The 19,549-nt window shown below is 39.5% G+C and overlaps 1 protein-coding gene across 3 annotated transcripts in view; it reads right to left on the reverse strand.

The window, feature by feature from the left end:
- Positions 1-19,549, reverse strand: part of TTC7A (tetratricopeptide repeat domain 7A) — a 171,610-nt gene that overhangs the window by 89,368 nt on the left and 62,693 nt on the right. For all 3 annotated transcript variants that reach the window (XM_053972466.1, XM_053972465.1, XM_053972467.1), the window contains 4 exons: positions 17,831-17,948; positions 11,906-11,963; positions 8,480-8,552; positions 1,889-2,049 (listed from right to left, as the gene is read on the reverse strand). In XM_053972466.1, the coding sequence (XP_053828441.1) occupies positions 1,889-2,049; positions 8,480-8,552; positions 11,906-11,963; positions 17,831-17,948 (410 nt within the window). The remainder of the gene's footprint in view (positions 1-1,888; positions 2,050-8,479; positions 8,553-11,905; positions 11,964-17,830; positions 17,949-19,549) is intronic.

Genomic DNA, 19,549 nt, shown 5'->3' on the forward strand with positions numbered 1-19,549 from the left:
TTTTTCTTGCCTTGCAACTCTGACATTCTTTCTCCATTCCCTCACCAATGATTTATTTGCTGGCTGGTTAAGAGAAAGACCCACATGTAGACGGGGCAGTCACAGAGCAGAGGCAAGAAGCCAGCCCCATCTCCTCCATCCATGTGTACCTGTGAATGAGTCTCACTGTCAGTGTTGTTACACACCCCTGAGTGTGCAGGGAGCAAAGAGGGGCCCTTCCAAGGGCACACACTTTAGCAAGGCTCTGTCTAGGAGCAAGCATGAACCTGGGCCTTCACTACCAATACTAACTGTTTCTATCAAAAACAACCTATTCTGCTATTCCTTGGCAAAGGTCTTTGTGCACATCAAAATTTGCACTCACAGAAACATAAGAGATAATATTCTTTTCAGCTTTGGGGAAATCAGATTACCAGACAGCACAGAAGAACCCACCCAGCAGCCCTCCAAGCTATTTTGCATACAATGCTTGCTATGTTTTGTCCTCCCTGAAAGATAAATAATCAGTAACTGCTGGGGGAAAGATCCAGGACATGATGGACCAGTTGGTCAATCGGACAAGGCAAACACTCTTCTCCTGACATAAACAACTTTTTCCTCTGTCTTGTGTATCTTTAGGTGTTTTTCTAGTTTTCAACAAACATCTGATATCTGACTGTGCAATGTGATCTTTGACTCTATGACGGGTTTTTACTTTATTACTTTTAAACCCTAAAATACAATTCAGCAGCCACTGGGCTATTTCCTGCTTCAGTCATACCTATGTTCACAATCTAAAGAGCAGAGCTGGCTTCATTTTAAAAGATTTTCCATTCCTAATTTCCACTTCATTCTCAAAGAAGTGAAGTCTTAGCTCCTCATATACACCATGTAACTAACCTCAAAAACACAGGCAGCAAAGCAATTTTAAATGGCAATGATAGTTTGCAATAAAAGCATTATATGCTGATACAGCGCTGTAATTTTGAGAGATCCTAAAGCACTCAAGCTCACATCTACACAGCCTCAATCTTCCTATGACCTTCCTTTGCTCTATTTAGACAATATTCCACTCAGTTTCTAGACTAAACCTGTGGAAGCTGCTCTCTCTGGCTACTGAAAATGCAGGCTATCTAAAGACAACGATGCACAGGTTTAGAACACGACTTAAGTATAGGCAATTCCAACTGAAAGTTGCTTTTCCAGCAATGCAATAGGATTTTCTGCAGTTTGGCTGAGAAACTCAGCTAGTATTAAATCACCAGAGAATATCACAGTAGCTTTAATTTTTGCACAGAACAGACAAATTCATTGTTTTGAAAGGTCATGACAGTAAATTGCATGGAATTCAATTTACCTCCCTCAGATGGATGAGGGTCTGAGTCAAACATAGAACAGTGGAAGCCTTTGGCTCCAAGAAGTCTGTGCTGATTCAAACCTACTCCTAGGCTGGCAAATCGTCCTTTCTCTCAACTATACATTATCACAGCTTGTGATTTTCAACTGATCTTTTTCCCCAGCTGTCATATTGCAGCAAGTTGTGTCATAGATGAGCATCAAAACAATGGTCATTGCAAGAAGAAAGTGTTTTTAACAAGGGAGTTACCAAATATAAAATTACTTGTGATACAGACACATGTCACACTCATTTCTCCACATATAAAGTGAAATACAAAAAACTACAGGAAACAACACCATCAGCACAATACAGAAAGACAAATACTGGAAAAGAAAGCAAGTGTAAGGATTACAGAAAGACTGTGAAGACAGAGTAAAAGAATACCATCTCCAGAAGGAGAGTGACACGTGCAACACATAATTTAACAGGCTCCTTGTGTATAACTGAGAACAACAGCTAGTGAGCAATTCATTCCTGACTGGATGTATGGCACTGGGCAACAACTCTTACCTAAAGCTTTCTGGGTATTCAACAACAGCCATGTTGATAACATCCAGTGCATGCTGATAGTGCTTCTGAGCTGAAAAGAGGAGGGCCAGTAGATGAAGCGAATTCATGTCATCTTTGCACAGCTGCAGGGCTTCTTGAAGATGGTCTATAGCATCTGAAATCTAGAAGGAGATGAGGTAGAAATAACAAGAGAACACATCAGTCTTTCAGTCCCACATTATACCTCAAAAATAATAACAAATAAACAGAAATTCTGAAGAAGTTCTGCTTATGCACCTTCTACTATCAAAACAGGATGCCAAAACTAACAGACTGCACTGCTTGAATAAAACCCACACATTCCAGAGAAAGAAGTCTGCAGCATTACTAAATCCCTACTTATAAACAAGAGCAGCAGACCTGATCCAATCAACCCTCCCATCCTTTGGCATGGTGATTCTATGATGAAAACATATCCACCACAGATGCCCAACTCTCAGCTCCATTTTCTAGGATGGGTGGCTGGCTCTTCACCTGGGGGTGAGCATTGCACATTTATCCTGTATTTTGTCTCTCGTAATGGCTGTACAAAGCCTTTCATGATTTGGATCAAGAACATTAAAATTAAGTTTGAATGTTCAAGGGTAAAAGAGTCAAGATTTAAAATGCTGTCAGAAAAAGAAATATATTTGCAAGCAGCGATGTAAAGAGCAGTACTGACAGTCAGAGCAGCAGTATGTTATTAGAACCAAGTCTTACTTGGCAGAAAACTTAACATCTCTAATGAATGCAAGTCTATCACATGCTCTTTGTGATCCAGTACACTATTTTAGGCTATCTGTTCAAAAGGGAATTTCTTAGCAGATTTTCTTTCATTTGTTTACTGGTAAGTTTTATGTAGAGGATTTTCTGTAAGATTCTCTAGTGTCTGAAATTACTGTTACATAAATTATTTCATTTCTGTGGCTCTGGAAATCTGCAGAAAACAAAGCATAAAAGTGTATAAATTTCTTTTCCTCATGTATGCTTTCCTGCTCCTTCTCTTAATGGATGGAGAATGTAGTTCCTTCTTTTCTACTATGAGAACTTCCCACCTAGCAAAGCTTTACAGACACTGTTCTACCCTGGCATACCACCAGTGCCAAATTCCCACCGCCCCCACAGACTTCTCTCAAACACGAGTAGCACATAACTAAGGAAAGCAACAATGACACTGCCTGCAGCTACAACAGAGGTTGTTGATTATCTAGGTCCCAGGTATCCTTCTGGGAGCAGTATATATATTCTGTTCATAGGACAACTTCATCCTAATGTCCAAGTGACATTTCTCTCTTGCTGTGCACACACGAGCCATGGTAGTTAACTACTGTATCACTGGTGACTCCACGCAAGCCTGGAGATCAGTGTGACTGCTCCAGACATAACCCCAAACTGGCATCTGGCCCACAGTGTCAAAACTGCTGAATGTCCTGGCTTGGATTCAGGCTGGGATACATGACTGACTGCTCAGCTTTAATGAATTACTGCTTGTCAGTGGAGCTACTTTAACCACATGTGTTATTAAAGCCTACTGCAAAGGTAAACACCTTGGCTTAATCACCCATGTTTCCTCAGCAGTTTACTAGAACACATTTTCATACAATGTAAAAATTCTAGCAATGACAAGACAACTTGGAGCCAGGACCAGACAATGGTGGGCCCAGATTTACCTGTCCACAAAGTCTGTCAGTAGATATACCAGAGGTATATAAATTTGACTTGCTAAAACAAAGCTGCTGTCAAGACTTCTTGCACTCAGGACTAAAAACCCTTTCTATTGCTTTCTATTTCTCTGTCTCAGAGCTGCACGAGTATTCATAAAGAAAATACAAGTTTGGGGAAAAGTTCATTAGAAGAAAAAGAAAACCTGCAAATCAAACAACTGGAGGAGACTTGGAGCAACCTGTTCCAGATGATCCTGCTTTGAGCAAGTATTGAACTGGGTGATCACTAAAGGTCCTCTTCAAACTATTCTATGATTAAGACTTGGGAAGGGAATCCTAATTTGCTAGTATGAATCAGGCAAAGAATAACACTTGCAACCAATGCCTTTACTGAGGGACTTCAAAACTGTAGGGGTACTTGACCTTACTCGTGTGCGAATATGCAAATTGAGACTTTGTTTTACATGTTGAAAGTGACTTAGGATCAAACTGCAGGTAGGTCCATACCCCTAACAGAGGCTGGCCAGCCAAGAACTTCTCTGACTCTGTTGCAACATACATGAAACAGAGCAGCAAAAAAAAGTGAGTTGTGGTCACTCCTGCAAACCCGTGTCTGCTGGACACGCAGCCACATACTGCTGAAAGAAATGTAATCTGAAGTGATCCTGTTCTGTAGCATGGGGCCTGCAATGGTTACATCTCATTTTAGCGCTTCCCTCTAGTACCATCAGAGTCACAGGCAATGGCTGGCTTTGAAAATTAATCATGTTTCCCTGGCACCTAATTTATTAACTTGAGTCCAAAAACACTCCTTAGTGCTGTAAGACCATTAGTAGCCTACACAGTACTGCTGCATAATTAGAAACAGTGGACAAAAATAATATGAACTCTATGCCTTTACAGAAAGCATTATGTGAAACAACAACCTGCAACAGACCACATGCAATGAAATACAAACTAAATTTCTAGATCAACAAAAGCAAGATATTTGGCAGCAGTCAACACAAACTTCTTTTGAAAGATGTATTTTTATTTAAGTAACTATTTAATTTGAGAAAGATGGAAGCTGATGGCACCCAGAAACATCAGGGCTTTATCAGAGGCAGGCTGTCAGTTTAAAATTCCCTACAAGTACTGCACTTTAAAATAATCTTATTTCAGCTGGACTGCAAGTCTATGTAGGGCCTACAATTAGAAGAAGTTACAGTTCCCTGATTTATCATTCTGTTAACAAATATACCACATGTTTTGCATGGCACACAGGTATTTTCACATCACACTGATTAGGAAGCAAAGATGCTGCAGTAGGCCAGAAATAGCATCTTGCAGCACTACCGAAATAATGCCACAATATGGATTGTTTAGGCTGCCTCTTATATAGTAGGACTTATTTCAATAATGCTATATGTCTCCTTAAAAACAATGCCAGTATGTCATAATTATAGGTATAAAAAGGAAAACAGAGTGAGTGTAAAAAATACTTCCTAACAGTGGAATGAACTTCAATATTTAAAATGTTAAATGAAATAGGAACCCTTAAGAGGAATTTTCAGGCCTTATAATTTCACATCAGTTGACAGTTACACTTAATTAACCATTACAACTACCCACTCCATCTCTTTTTATAGCATGGAAAGGAGAAAGTTTTACTGACTTGCAAGAGCTTCCATTGAAAACAGACTTGCTACAGCTCACAAGAACCTCAGGAAAGCAGGTATACATCTATGGGTTATTACTTAGTTCTTCCTACAAGCCAAGAACTTCTTCCAAGTTCTTGATCACCAGAACAATCTAGGCTAGGATGTAGGCAGAAAAGCAGCATGTTGCTGGTCAACAGAGCAGGCAATCTGGGAAAAAGAAAGACCAGAACTACCTACATCCAAGCATCACTGAAAGAACCTCTTGAATACCTCCTAAAACAGAGCTCCTCTCTTTGGGCAGACAGCAGTCTCTCCTCCTTGAAACCAAACAAAAACTGGGCAAAACAGGTGAAATATTTTCTCTGGTCTCCTAACTGATGTTTATCTTAGCTGTACATCCAGACACTTGGGAAGGAAGTGTTTTCTGGATAGTGCCACTTGAAACTTGAGGTCTGTTGGAAGTCCACAGGAAACTGGTGAGACTTACAGTGTTCAGCTGCTGATCCTTAGCCATCTTTCCCTTCCCATTTTCATTAAAAGAAAGGTTAGATCTAATCAAGTATTAAAATGGCATGATGCCTATATATGTTGTTTTTACATATTCAATACTGATTTACATGGCAGTCAAGGTCACAAACACCACCACCCCCAAAAAAAGCAGATTCAACACTTAAAACTAACAAGAGTGCTGCTGACTCTAGAGAGTCATTTCCATAGAAACTGGTCTGCTTTTTAAAAAACAAGGCAATGCATTAAAATCAGTGAGCTTTAAAATGTTCATTCTACCTTGGTTTTGCTGATCCAAGTGCTGTTACCACAGAAACAGGAGAAGCAGCTGAACCAGCCACTGCGAGTTGGGAGCTACAAGTCTCATTTGTCACTGGGCTTGGCCAGCTGCCAGCCAGGCACTGCAGGTGGATATATCCACTGCAGCAGGTACAGACCTTGGCCTCCTGGTACTCCAGCTCAGGGGGAAAACCAGACTGAGAGACCCTCCTTACAGAACAGGTTATTCTACACTGTGTTTGGCTGAAAAATCCACTAAAACACTCTGGGGTTGATGTAGACCCTCCAAGTCTTCCCAGCGACTCCAGTGGTCTTTAAGACACACACACACACACACACATAAAAAGCTCATTATCATATTTTTTTATCTTGGTTGCTGGTGGTTTCCAATGCCAACTCTGCATGAACTTTTATAACCATTCCTTCTCTGTAACATCCTCATCTCATGTCAGAGGGATGCTTATGTTTTTCCATTTCCCCTTTGCCTTGCCCAGTGGTGACAGAGACAAGTGCTATTGGAAATATTCTACAGCCATCCAAGGAAGATGAATTGCTCCAGCTTTGCTTGGCACTCTACTGGTCAGCTGCCTCTCTTGATTAGTTCCATGAAAACACTCTTATCTATGCAAGCTGATAGCTGTATTTTTCAATGCTGGGTACAGTTACCTCATTTATTGACTCTGACTATGGAAACAAAAAGGCCTATTTGTTGAGAAAAACATTCTGGTTTATTATAACCTACTATGCAGAAAAGGCCTGATTTATTGGTATTATAGCACTGCCTGATGAAAGCCCCAACTGTGATGTTTAATAGTTAATGCAATCTATCAAAAAAGATAACATTTATCTTTCAGTTAATCAGAAAGAGAATATATTAGATACTTTAAATAATTAAGGATATTAAAAATGCATTACCAAATGTTTATCATTAAGTAAACTGGCAAAAGAAGAGTAGGATATTTTACAGCAGTCTAAAAATAAAGATGTCTCAGGTATCTCCTCTCTGTCCAAGTATGCGTTAAAGATTTATATCTCACTTGATGGGAGAAGAGCAGGAGCACCATCGCAGGGGTCAGGCTGACACTATATAATACACTGAGATCACACAGCTGTGGGAGCAGAGGCAACTGGGACAACATCAAGGATGAAAACACACAGGTGAACTAGACAAAAGAGGAAAGTGAACATGGGGACAAGAGACTGAATGGAAGAACAGGAGGGAAGGGAAATGAAGCAACAAGAGAGATGAAACAACACTGCAAAGACAGGCTACAACCAGAAAAAAAAAGAAAGGGTAATGAGTTAAAATGCCAGTAACAGTGAAAATAACAAAAAAAACAATGACCACAAAAATCTTCACTTTATTTTTCAGGATAGCAGCTGAAAAGCTGTAATGCTTTACTCGTGGCAAGCAGAAGAGGCAGCAAATCAGACCATCTCCCTATGAGGCAAAAGCTGTGAGAGAAAAAAGGGTAGCTGGGTGTTTTTTAATGAAAGACCCTGAGCAAACTGCATCATAAAGTGGCCAGTAGGCAGATGGGAAAGTTAAATAAGCCATTTTAATTATCCTTTCTTATTGCAGGCTCACAGCACACTGCTCTCATTATGAAAGGGTTACAAAAGTGACATTATCAAGAGGGTGCTCTCTTGGAACAATTAGTTTAACCTAATGAACACACAACTCCCCTAATTATCTCAGGAAAGTAAGAAATACCCAACTGTTCAACTCCATAGTGTAGACTAAGGAGAGAAAACTGCAGCAAGCAGAAGGCCTGCCAAAGAAAGAAACTACAATGATGAAATTTCAAATCTAGCTAGAGAGGTATTTAAAAAACAGAAGCTGCTCCAATAAAGACTTAAACTTTTAAACAGAAAGGACAAAGAAATACAACACCCCAGTTTAAAGAAAAAGGGGCAGAAAAATAAAGCACAGCCCAAGTGTTTGGGGACTTTTTCTGAGAGGCAGTGCAGAGCATTTTTTGATCAGCTTCATTTTTATGAGTTAACACCTGCAGCAGCATTCAAATGCCAACTAATCCCACTCGCTGCAGAGCTCCAGCACACGCCAAAGCCTCGCGTCAAACGTGCCCAAGTTTGGAATAAAGCAATCCCAGCGCGCGATCTGGCACGATACGGAACCAGGCATAACGGGAGAGCCTCTGGAGCGGCCTGCAGCGGGACACAGCGAGACACCAGGGAACAGGAATAAACACACCTCGCTCATCCCACACACACAGGGTTGTTCCAATACTGCTCAGGAGTTAGAGCTGAACACATTCCCTAGGGAAGGCCACTCCACATACTACAGAATTATTATTTTTAGAATAAGAATTAAAAAATATTTTACATAAACATATTCTGACTGTTTGTTACAGGTTACAATGCAGGAAGGAAGGGACTCTGTTTAGCAAGCCTGGGTCTTGTTCAACTGGATTGTCCTTCCACCCTCCCATGACTCAGTGATTTCCAAATATTCCACATACCTGTCTGACAAGAGCCAGCTGCAGTGACAGGTAGAGGATGATTTGGTGATCTTCGGGCGCCAGGTCATGTGCTCTTTAAGGATGACCACATAAGACAAAAAGAAAAGTGACTGTTAGATTGCACTTTGCAGAACTCCTTCACCATGAGTCACACAAGCACAGAACAAAACCCAGTCTTCCCCCACATAAAACTAGTCTAGTAATGGGAGAACACACTGAAACTAGACATAAAGCAGAACAGTGCTAGCATGGCTAAGCCAGAATCCCAGGAAAAAGTATGAGAAACACAGCTGCCAGGATGTTATACAAGTTACACGATCCTTTATTAAATGCCACTTAATATATTGGAACTTAGATAACTAATATGGAAAAAGTAGCTCATAACAAACCTATCAAAGCATTATTTTAAGTAATTCAGGTGATAGACATAATTGTCTAACTTGTTCCTATACTGCCACTTTTCAAACATTAAGACAGGATTAGATTAGCACTGAAAAAGTAGTCACTATGAGCATGTAGAGAACTAAAGATCAGGAGCCTATGACACAAGCTGGTGCTCAAACATACAAAGCATTCTCCAGCCTGCAGCATCTAGTTTAATTTTTGACAGCAAACTCCTAATTTGGAAAAGGAAGACACTGAGGGAGGAATGATTTGACAACAGGAGCTGCACCTGGACCACCACCAAGGCCCTTACTTGTCAAGCTTGGACTCTGAGATACTACCTTCCAGCCCACAGCAGGCACTACACTGAAGTGAAGCCTTGGCTAGAGAAGGTTGCAGTGTCTCTAGAACCAGTTGTGCAAGCCCTTAATAAACTCTTGTACAAGGCAGGGAACCAGGGATGGACAACCTGGGCAGAACTGTCCCCTCTCAGATTATGCTAGGCACGAAATTGCAGTCTGAATTCGCTAGCCTGTGGAGAAACCATTAACCAAGGCAATGATGGGATAGTGTCTTGGGGAACCCAGTCTAGGAGGAAAGGTGGGGTAGCAGCTCGTGCCACCTGGCAGCCCACTCCAGGAACCAGTGGATTTTCCCCTTGTGACTCACAAAGCTCACTCACAGCTCTGCAGCACAGGGAAGTCATTTCACATGGGAGAAATGGGGAAAAGGAAAGTCCCTCATAGCCAATTAACATTTCTGACCTCTTTCTGGGCTGCATTCCAGGACACCAGGGAAATGCGCACCTGCATTGCCAGGCCCAAAGTGAGCACAATTAATGTCCTTATGAGGGAGAAACAACAAGCTGACAACACTGGTGGTTAAAACCCATGCCAAAACTATGGATTTGCTAATAATAAGTTACAATAAAAGGATTCCTTCAGGAAACAAACCACACACCATTTTAACAGCAATTTTCAAATACCATCTTGGTCTATGAGCAAGAAGATTTTTGAAGCTGATTTTTATAACTAATGGTTCTAGAACAAATTAAGTTAGTATGGACTGAATATGTCCTGTAACTCTGTAAGTCAAGGTGGCACTCAAGTGTTCTGAAGCAATGCCAAAGGCATCAATGTGCAATTAGTACAGGTGAGTCACTAATTTCTCCTTCCACTTCAAAAAACACAAAAGATTCCCAAACCCAAATAGCCACAACTCTCCCACCAAAAAAATCCCCAACCCCCCAAAAATTGCGACAAACAACAAAACTCCACAAGATAGAACCCAGCTATGACCTCAGGTGTTAGACAGGGTGAGCCAACTCTTTACAAAGTGTCTCTTGTGAAACCTTCAGCAGCCTCTCCAGTAATAAAAAACAGGGGAAAGTTCACAGAGTGTAGCAGATGAGATTAATGGTGCTTTTGGAAAGAAACAAAAGATTGTTACTTTACTGCTCCTTTTCCTCAGAAGGAATTAGGAGAACATGTGGTGGTATCTTCCAGCTGAAAAGGCGCCTTGCAAAGATGACTACAGGCCAAACCATGGCCTGAGAGATCATATATGTTCTTCAAAAAAAGGCAAAAAACAAGGAAGGTACAAAAAGGAAGGAAACCAAACTAGTAAGCAGCTCACTGTCACATTCCTGTTGGCTGATGTATGAGTAACTGATGTTTGGCTAGAAGCTTGTCTGCCTCCTAGGTAGAGTTAAGATACCATGAAAACAAGTCACAGCCAATGGGAAAGGTCAAAGGATTTAACAAAAAAAAAAAAAAAAAAAGGAAGTTTAAAAGCAGTGCAGCACCACAATTCCATAAAATTGGTCAGCAGTTAATACGTGACACTGGAGTCCACAATCTAGTGTGACTTAAAAGTAAAAGTATACTCATCAAAATAGTGAATGAGTAAATGGCTTTTAAAAGTTTTCTCTCTTAGACCTCCATAAAATAAATACCCAGAATTTTATCTATGGTTTCAGTTCTTGCACTCACTACAAAACCAGTGTAGAACAAACATGTTTGGCTCCTTCTTGGTCAGCATCAGCAAAATGGGTAAGATCCTTTAACTTTGTTCAAACTGTTAAACCTGTACTTTGACATACCAGAGATCTCCAGTGTTCTTCACTTATGGAATTATGACCACAATAAACTCAGAATTAGATACTTCAGCCCAAGATTGAGACTACATAAGCTTCCATTTAATTGCTATTTATAGTCTGTAGGCATCTACATTTACAGCAGGTTGTAAATTGTGAATGTAATTGTACAAATGTAAGTAACTGCCTGAACACCACCCAGTGTATTTTGGGTGGTGTAATTTAATCATAACAGGGTCAGGAAGCTCACACATTACCTCTCTACCCCATAGAATGGACGAAAAAGGGTTTTAAATCAAGCAGTTGTACTTGAGGTCTCTCAAGTGTAGTTGCACAAGAGTGTAATTCACAGTTGCTTCCAGGGTGGAGCCATTGTATCAGTTTTCCCCAAAAATATACGGATGAAGGAGAGGTGAGTGGTGCCTACTTTGTACCGCTAGCTCTGGAACCTCCTCTTCCAACAACAGCTCAAGTAAACACTCATTAGGACAGCAATTATTCTCTCCCCTAGGTGCACTGGTGCCAGGTCACCCCATAGCTGCCTACACCCTGATGGTGGAGGTACTTTTCCCACCATGACAGAAATAGGATTTTAAGCCTGCTTCACACAGGAATTGAGACAAAATTAGTTTTCCATGTTTGCCAGCTGGCATCATGTGAGGAAGCTGCATATCCCAGAACTGTAGATCTCACTGCAGCTAATTTGGAGCTAAGATTTTTTTTTTCTGTAAGGTGGCAGAACAGTATTCTTACCTTGGATATTCAATCAAATAATCACTGCATTTAGCCATCACAAAAATGGTTTTGACAGACTACTGCTGAAATCTAACAAACTGTTTTCAAACTTTCCAGCATGGAAGCCTTACACAGAGGAAAAAGAAACATAAAATTTTTTCTGAATTAATGAAAAAAATGCACAAAGCAAGTATCTGCAAAATTTTACTCACCTCTCCAAAGTCTGAAGTGCTTTCTTGTTTAATTCGTCCTGAGTGCTCTTTAGAGTAGCTGTAGGACAAGATACAATGCCATTTAAGCATTAATTCAATGTTTTAGATAAATGTATAGAGTATTTCAAATTGGGAGCACAAACACTATAGAAATCTCTGTGTGTTTGTGCATGCGCTCATTTTAACATGAATTCTCAAATTCATTTTTATTAAAGATTATTTTAAGTTCTTTGTTTGAAACACTGAAGCATTTTTTATTCACATATGCCACTGAAGGGGGCTCGGAGAAGGGGTCAAACACTAACTACATACCAAGAAGGTAACACATCCTCAGCCAGACTGCTGCAAATGCTACAAGCAGTAACCTGCATCACATTCTGACTCAGGTACATACTGCCCCCACCACCATCTTCATGTAGGATGGTGCTGCAGGTTGAACAGGGAACATCAGCAGCCAAACTTACAGCTCTTAACAATACAACACCATCTTTGAGACCACAACAGACTTTTAGGTTACTTCAGATGTGGCATTAGCCACTAATGCCCTTCTTCCATGCCTCTAATTGCTTGACTAATGGATCCTGCCCAGTACACACACGTATCAATGCATAAATTAATTCCTACCTAAAACCAGAAAAGGAAGAGAAGACTCAAGCTCTTGTTATACCTGGGTATAAGATATCATCATCAAGATCAACAGGAACAGAGGAAGAGCTTAAAGGAACATGGCTTTTTCAGATCCAAAACATCTGGAAACCTAGTGATGGTTTTTAGAAATGCACTGGCTGTCTTGTTCTGGTTCTTAGGTTTTCAGATTTTGAATAGCAGTTGTTTCTTGTTCTGCCTATCCTGAAATCGAGAGCTACTGATCAACAGCGTAAGGAAGTCATGAGTAGTTAATCCATCAGCAAACATCACTCTTGAATGTATCTGATTTGATACATCAAGTCAATGTATGCTCTAAAATAGAAAGCTACTAAGTAGTATATAATAATGTAACAAACCCAGTGAAATTCAAGTATTCTTAGAAGTTATTAACAAGAAAAGAGATGTGTTCTTCTGCAAGACCTGCAAAGGTAACCAGTTTCTTTGCATTCTGCAATATGCCAGTGAGTGAAATTTTGTAAGCAAATTATTTGCTGCAATAGCTATAGTGATCAGACCTTTTTTATTTCTACATCTTCCAACAGCTCTTCAGAACACCAGGTTCATTTGGGAGGAACAGCAATCTTCAGGATTTCCTATTCATAAAGATCAGAACTTGCTTAGGCCACAAAACCTACAGTAGCTTTAAATCAGGCTGCAAAATACTGGATAAAGGTAACAAAGGAAGAAAATTTGGAAAAAAAAATTAAAGAACCATGATTGATATAAACAAAAATACTTGAGGAGACATTGGAAAGGATTTGATCATACCTATAAGCATCCCTACAGAAAAAAAAAAAATCTGACATTCTTTTTCTCATGGAAACTACCATTCTTTAAGTTACAGAGCAATTTTGAAGATGTCACACAATAAGAAAGACTGAAAGAAATGTTACCATTTGTCCCTCAAATCAAACACCAAATGGAAAAGCTAGAACTTCGAGCTTCCACCTGTTAAGATATTTGACTAATGTTCAGCTTGTAGTTAGAAAGAACACAAAATATGTTGTGGAAATGATGTGATTACCCTACAACTAGTCAGCTTTGCCTCTGCATTACTGGGAAACAGCATGTGACTCCCATCTCCCACAATATGGACTGCATCTTCACCTATCACAAAGTTGGAATGCTATGTGCAGCTCTGGCATCCACAACATAAGACATGGTTCTATTGGAACAAATCCAAAAAGGGCCATGAAAATGGTTGGAGGGCTGGAAGACATCTCCTACACAGAAAAGCCGAGAGAATTGGGGTTTTTCAACCTGGAGAAGGGTCAAGGGAGGCCTTACTGCACCCTCTTAATACTTCAAGAGGGTTTTTAAGAGAGAGAGTTATTTTTTACCAGGTCCTAAAATGATAGGACAAGGGGTAATGGTTTTAAACTAGAAGAGGGAAAATTTAGATTATATACAGGAAGAAATTCTTTACTGGGAGGGTGGCAAGTCTCTGAAACAGACTGCCCAAAGATGTTGCAGATGCCCTACCCCTGAATTATTCAAAGAAATCTGCAACTCACTTGAATCACTGAGAAGCTCTCACTTCAGACAAACAAAAGCTGGCAGTAAGGAAACAGAACCTGGTGGGTCTGATTAAATTTTTAAAAATTGTGCTCCATTCTCCCAGGCCAATGGCACCAAAGAATTTTTTCAGTCCCTACCCAACCTTACTTTCTGTGAGCATGGCTGCTGCAGTTCCATCAACTAAAACAAAATATGACTTATTACTTAGATTAAAATAAGCTGCAAAAGCAGTCTGACCAATGGGAGAGTGGCACAGGGGGGTTTCTGTAATCTGTAAGACAGTACTTTTGCAAATGTCACTTGAGCAGCCCAAGATTTATTTTCTGAAGCACTCTAGGTTTTCAAAGGAGCTTTAGCCTTACTAAAATTCAACAGGTCCTTCAGCAATGTTTTGGTACCTAATACAAAGCTCTGGAATCATATTTGAAAACAAAGGAGGACAAGTTCTGTCTTAGTAAAAGCAGTTAGAGCACAGTAGGAGTAGCGAATGCATGGAACGAAACACAGTACTGAGGATCAGAATCAACTGTACAAACAAGGGGACAGGAATCTAGTTCTAATCTTGTCCAATGGATTGAGCGCCCATTAGCAGCTGAAGCACAGTCAGGTCTATTTATGTAAAACATTTGTTTTGTGGGAAAGAATTCTGTTTGTAATGTGCAAAACTGTTCCATTATGTGAATCACAATGTAAGAAGTGGGGATGACAGATAAATGGACTTCATAAATAAATTTCTGATCCAAACTAAAACACTAACATGCATGCACCCTTTTGCAAATATGACTGAGTTTCAGAAACTATTCCCTTGTGTTAAGACATCTAATATGGCACAACATACAGTTTTAGCACCCAGAATTATTATTAAAGATTGCATGCACTGTTATTTCCAAAAGCAAAGATTGTAAGTTTGTTCTCTAATAATTTATTCACTTCTTAGTGAACAAATGTGTGGGGGGCTTAACATGAACCAGTGTTGTCAGTACACTGACTGTTTGTAAAATCCACAAACACTGATAGAATGTGTTTCTAATTCAGTCCCTGATCCATGACCTTCTACCAAAATTCTAAATGAAAACAGAGATACAGCACACCCATCCTGGGGAAAAAAAAAAAAAAGTGGGACTGTTAAACCTACAAATATTTCACAATTTGTGAAGTGGTGATGTGAGGTAAGAAGAGCACTTGTATTTCACAATACATTCTCAACCTAGTCTTTCCTCTTCAGCCTTTCGTAAATTCATCTCACCTTTCCCTGTCATCAGTGAATTCTTCACCAGACCTAATGGAAGAAAAGTTGACAATACAGTTTATGTCAAAACTGAAAGTGTGAGAAGAAGAGGAATGGTTTGCTGTTGGCATTGACCCATTGGAAACTGATCTGCAGAAAATGGACATTAACTATGCACAGGAGACTTGGGCTTCTACAACTGAGGCAAAAGTGTAAAAGTGCCAATGACTTCCTCTGAGGGCACATCTTTCAGCTACTTCAATGAAACTTATTTCAAGAAACATGTAATTAAACATTAAGAATAAGGAAGCTTTCCAGCATAAGTTTCAGGAAATCTTACTTCCTATAGGAGCTTTTTGCAAATCACAAAGAAAAGGCTTTAATACAACTCCTCAGTGCCTTTGTCACACAGAAGGAGAAATAATTACTAAAATCTTGTATTAAATAAGAAAGTCTAATTTGGATGGAAGGCTGAAAGCTTTAGAAGGTAATTCGTCAAATGTCTCTGAAACACTTAGTATTGAAAATACTAATTGACTGAAAGTCATCTCAACTAGAAAGTTACAGGAATCTCATATATATACACACATAGATGTTTGACTTGTCTGCATATGTCAGTAAGAACTGGTATAAATACAATGATAAACAAGATTGACAATATGAGGCATGATTACATTACAGAACTGCTGTCTTTCAGCATGTTCTAGCTTTGTTTCCTCACTGTCATATGCTATTTTTTAACAATGCTAATGAAAAATGTCTTGCTAGTGCAAATTTGACATTTTCCAAAGAAACACAGTTCCATATTCATGACCATCATACGTATGCTTTTGAAGGACTTAATCCATTTTATTAAAATATAATCTGCAAAATGGAAATATACTCATCCTACTTCCCTCCAATAACTGAATAACTTGTCCTGCTGCCTTTAAGGCTAGAGATATGGTGAGAAGGCAGATATATTCTGGTCTTTCAAAACATAAATCAGAGGCTAATCTGAAAATAATGCAAGGCAGTTGTTGGGAAGACTTGTTTGTTTTACATTAAAAAGGACACAATATTGAACTAGTCTCTTGAAAACTCAAGAGATTTCCAGAAAAAGAGTTTCCAACTCACATTTTGTTGCGCCAAAATATTTTTAGAGTTAGAGTACAGTACATGCCTCTCCATTCTTTAGAAACCACCTTCTTTTCACACTGAAGTTTACAAAGAGATCATAAGGGGCTGACATAGAAAACCTACTATCCCTGAAACTAGCCTATGGGATCTTGTATAGCTTTATAACAGTTTAAACAACGTCTAGGCAAAATGCCTTAAAAACTAGGCTGTTAAGCAGAACTCTATTCCTAGTGGACTAAAAATATATATGTACAACAAAGTTCAGGCTAGGAAGGACATACTTTTTGACATGAACTTTCTAGGGAGAACTACTCTGAGGCAGAGAAATAGAGAACTGGAGAGAGCTGCAGTGCCTCAGCCTCCATGATGAAAAGTAGTTCTCAGAACAGCTGATCAGATATGGCTGGCTGAAAAACTACACCAACTTGTGCTACTGAAGAGCACAAGAACACTTTCTCACACACATGCCTTGCAGAATTCTGGTGCAAGTTGCAAGGCCTGCGTATTCCATTACAACATGATAGAATAATTTTAGCTTTGATTCAGGCTTCTTTGCTGAAGAAGTTGGTTTGTTTCTTGTGGAACCTCTATGACAGAAAAACCATTGGTTGCATGAGGGCAGGACTGCCAAAATGATTAGGAAACACACCAGCTCAGCCATTATTCAAAGAAAATGTGTTAGAATATATGTTCTGTATGTTAGAAGTCACAGAATAAACAAAGACTGTTCCCACCTCTGGGCTTGATGAGGGTCAGAGCTAGCACTCTCCCAAACACTTCAAGCCCTTCTAACTACAAAGCACCATATCTGCAGGAGCCCCTTGTCCACTCATCGAAGATCCAAGTAAGCAGCGTGAAAATAAAATACTTCTTACATTCAGTGGTCTGTTTCTAGTCAACATCCACATGTACCAAGGAGTTAGATATTTTTATCTTGCTTACTTCTAAGTAAAAGAAACAATATCACAGAGAGGTTGAATCTCTGTGGGGAATCAGTATCATGCCAGGAACTGAAGTGAGGCATTTCTGACTCCAGTTCTTGGATTTTATTTCTTTATGATTTATGAGTGGGTGACAAAAATATGAAAAGAGATGGAAAGTTTAACTTTTTGTTGTGTAAATTAAGTGAAAATAATGTATTACAAATATTCAAGTAAAGCATACCAAGCACTGTCAGCTATACTCAGATTATCACCCTCTAAGTAATGACCTGCATTTCTTCCTTTACCTAATAACTTCACTTTTATTACCAGAGAAGACAGTTCTCTGAGCATGTGAACAGTTCCCATTTATCTTGTGATCTGATTGCTTTTGATGTCTAGTCAGCACTGAAGGCAGATTTTCTAATAAATTACCAGAAGCCTTTGAACAAATGCTCTCCATATAACACACTTGACGAACAAGTAACTCACCATCAGTAGCCTGAAGGCTGTATGTCAGGCCCAGTGCCAGGTAACCCTTTGCTAGGGACTCTCCAGCATCCTCACCCAGGTCTATCACCATTTTAGCAAAGTGTTCTCCTTCTTCCAGCTGCAAAAGAGGTAGGTTGAGACTTACAGGCATTTCCTCTATATTTGCTCCAATAAAGTTTACCATTAGGCTTACCTGTAAGTGATCTGAGAGCCATTCACACAAGGGCTTTCAGTGATCCCAGTGAACACTCATAAAAAGGAGAATGTAGAAGTTCAGATTAGCAGATCTTGGTGCACATGCTGCACAGTTTTGAGAAAAGTTTGGGTTTTGCACCCCAGACTCTTTCCAGATGTTTAAATTAATCAAGGACATAATCTTATTTTATAATTTCCTTCAGGCACACTTCAATCATGAAGCCTTAAATGCAAATGCTGGACCAGCTGGACTACTTCTGTGCTATCCTAGTTGGGCATTGAAAGGTCTAACAGTTTTCTTCCTTCAAAGGAAGACCATGCAGTTTTGTTATCTGATTTTTTTAAACCTTAGCAAATTTTACTTTCTTTTAAAACCTCACAACAGTAAAACAAGAAACCACTAATTTCACTGAAAGCTCTCTGCTGCTGCATGAAGTTCTGTTCCCACAAGGACACAGAAATTTCAGGACACAAATTTTGATCTCAACTAACACACTTCCTTGATAGCTCTTGCTGCACTAACCACTTTCTGCATCTTTTGCAAAGACACAATTTCCTTGAAAATGCATTTTATATTACAGACAGAAATTGGAGGAGAGAGCAGCCTCAATCTCTCAGGATCAGCCTCCAAAATGATGAAATATCTAAGCTGGTCTCTTCTACTACATCACAGACTGCTCCCACAACCTTCCTTTCAACACATATCTAACAGCATCTGTAAAATCTGAGTTAATGGTAATTTAAAACAAGAAAAATAAGTTAAATATTTTATTACAGAATGGAGTGTTTCTCATTTCTAACTTTGAACTCTCATTAACATCACTCACCCATTTTAAGTAGAAAAGACCAAGACCTCTACACTGAAACCTATACCTTGAAAGGTGTAGGTTAGAGAGACACTGGCAGAACTTTTAAGTAATGCCTGAAAGATAGAGCCTACAGGAAGATCTCATTTCTGTACAAGACAGTATGCCGATCCTGTCACCCATAATCAGAGTCATCCCTAATCAAGAAGCAGACACCATTACACTATCTGACAAATCCTCCCTTTGGAAACTTTAAATACATCACAACTAATTTTAGGGGATGGGGTTGTTGAATTTTGAGAAACTACTTTTTTTGTTTGAAATCCAGCTAGTTTAGACACAAGTACTGTGGATGTGTGCCCTCTTTATACTCAGCATTGTCAGACTTCAGCACCTCACGGATCCTTAACATCTAAAATGACTCACCCATAACAAACTGGAGTTAAAATGCACCATCAGACAAGAAATTTGCCTTCTGCAGTGATCTGTTAATACACTACCTATGAGCAGAATCTACTTGACCTGATGTAGCATCCTGCCAATGGGCCTCCTAGTCCCATCACTTGAAAATATTCAGGTGACAACATTAATTAACGGCTTCATAAACAAACAACCCGGGATTTATTAGATGATATCAAACATAAGAAAATTACTTTTAACATAAAGCTGAAGAAAGGCTGAAAAGCCCAAGTGAAGAAACCAATCTCCACAGCTGGGA

This window comes from Vidua macroura, chromosome 3 (genome assembly GCF_024509145.1).
Source record: "Vidua macroura isolate BioBank_ID:100142 chromosome 3, ASM2450914v1, whole genome shotgun sequence".
Taxonomy (NCBI): Eukaryota; Metazoa; Chordata; class Aves; order Passeriformes; family Viduidae; genus Vidua; species Vidua macroura.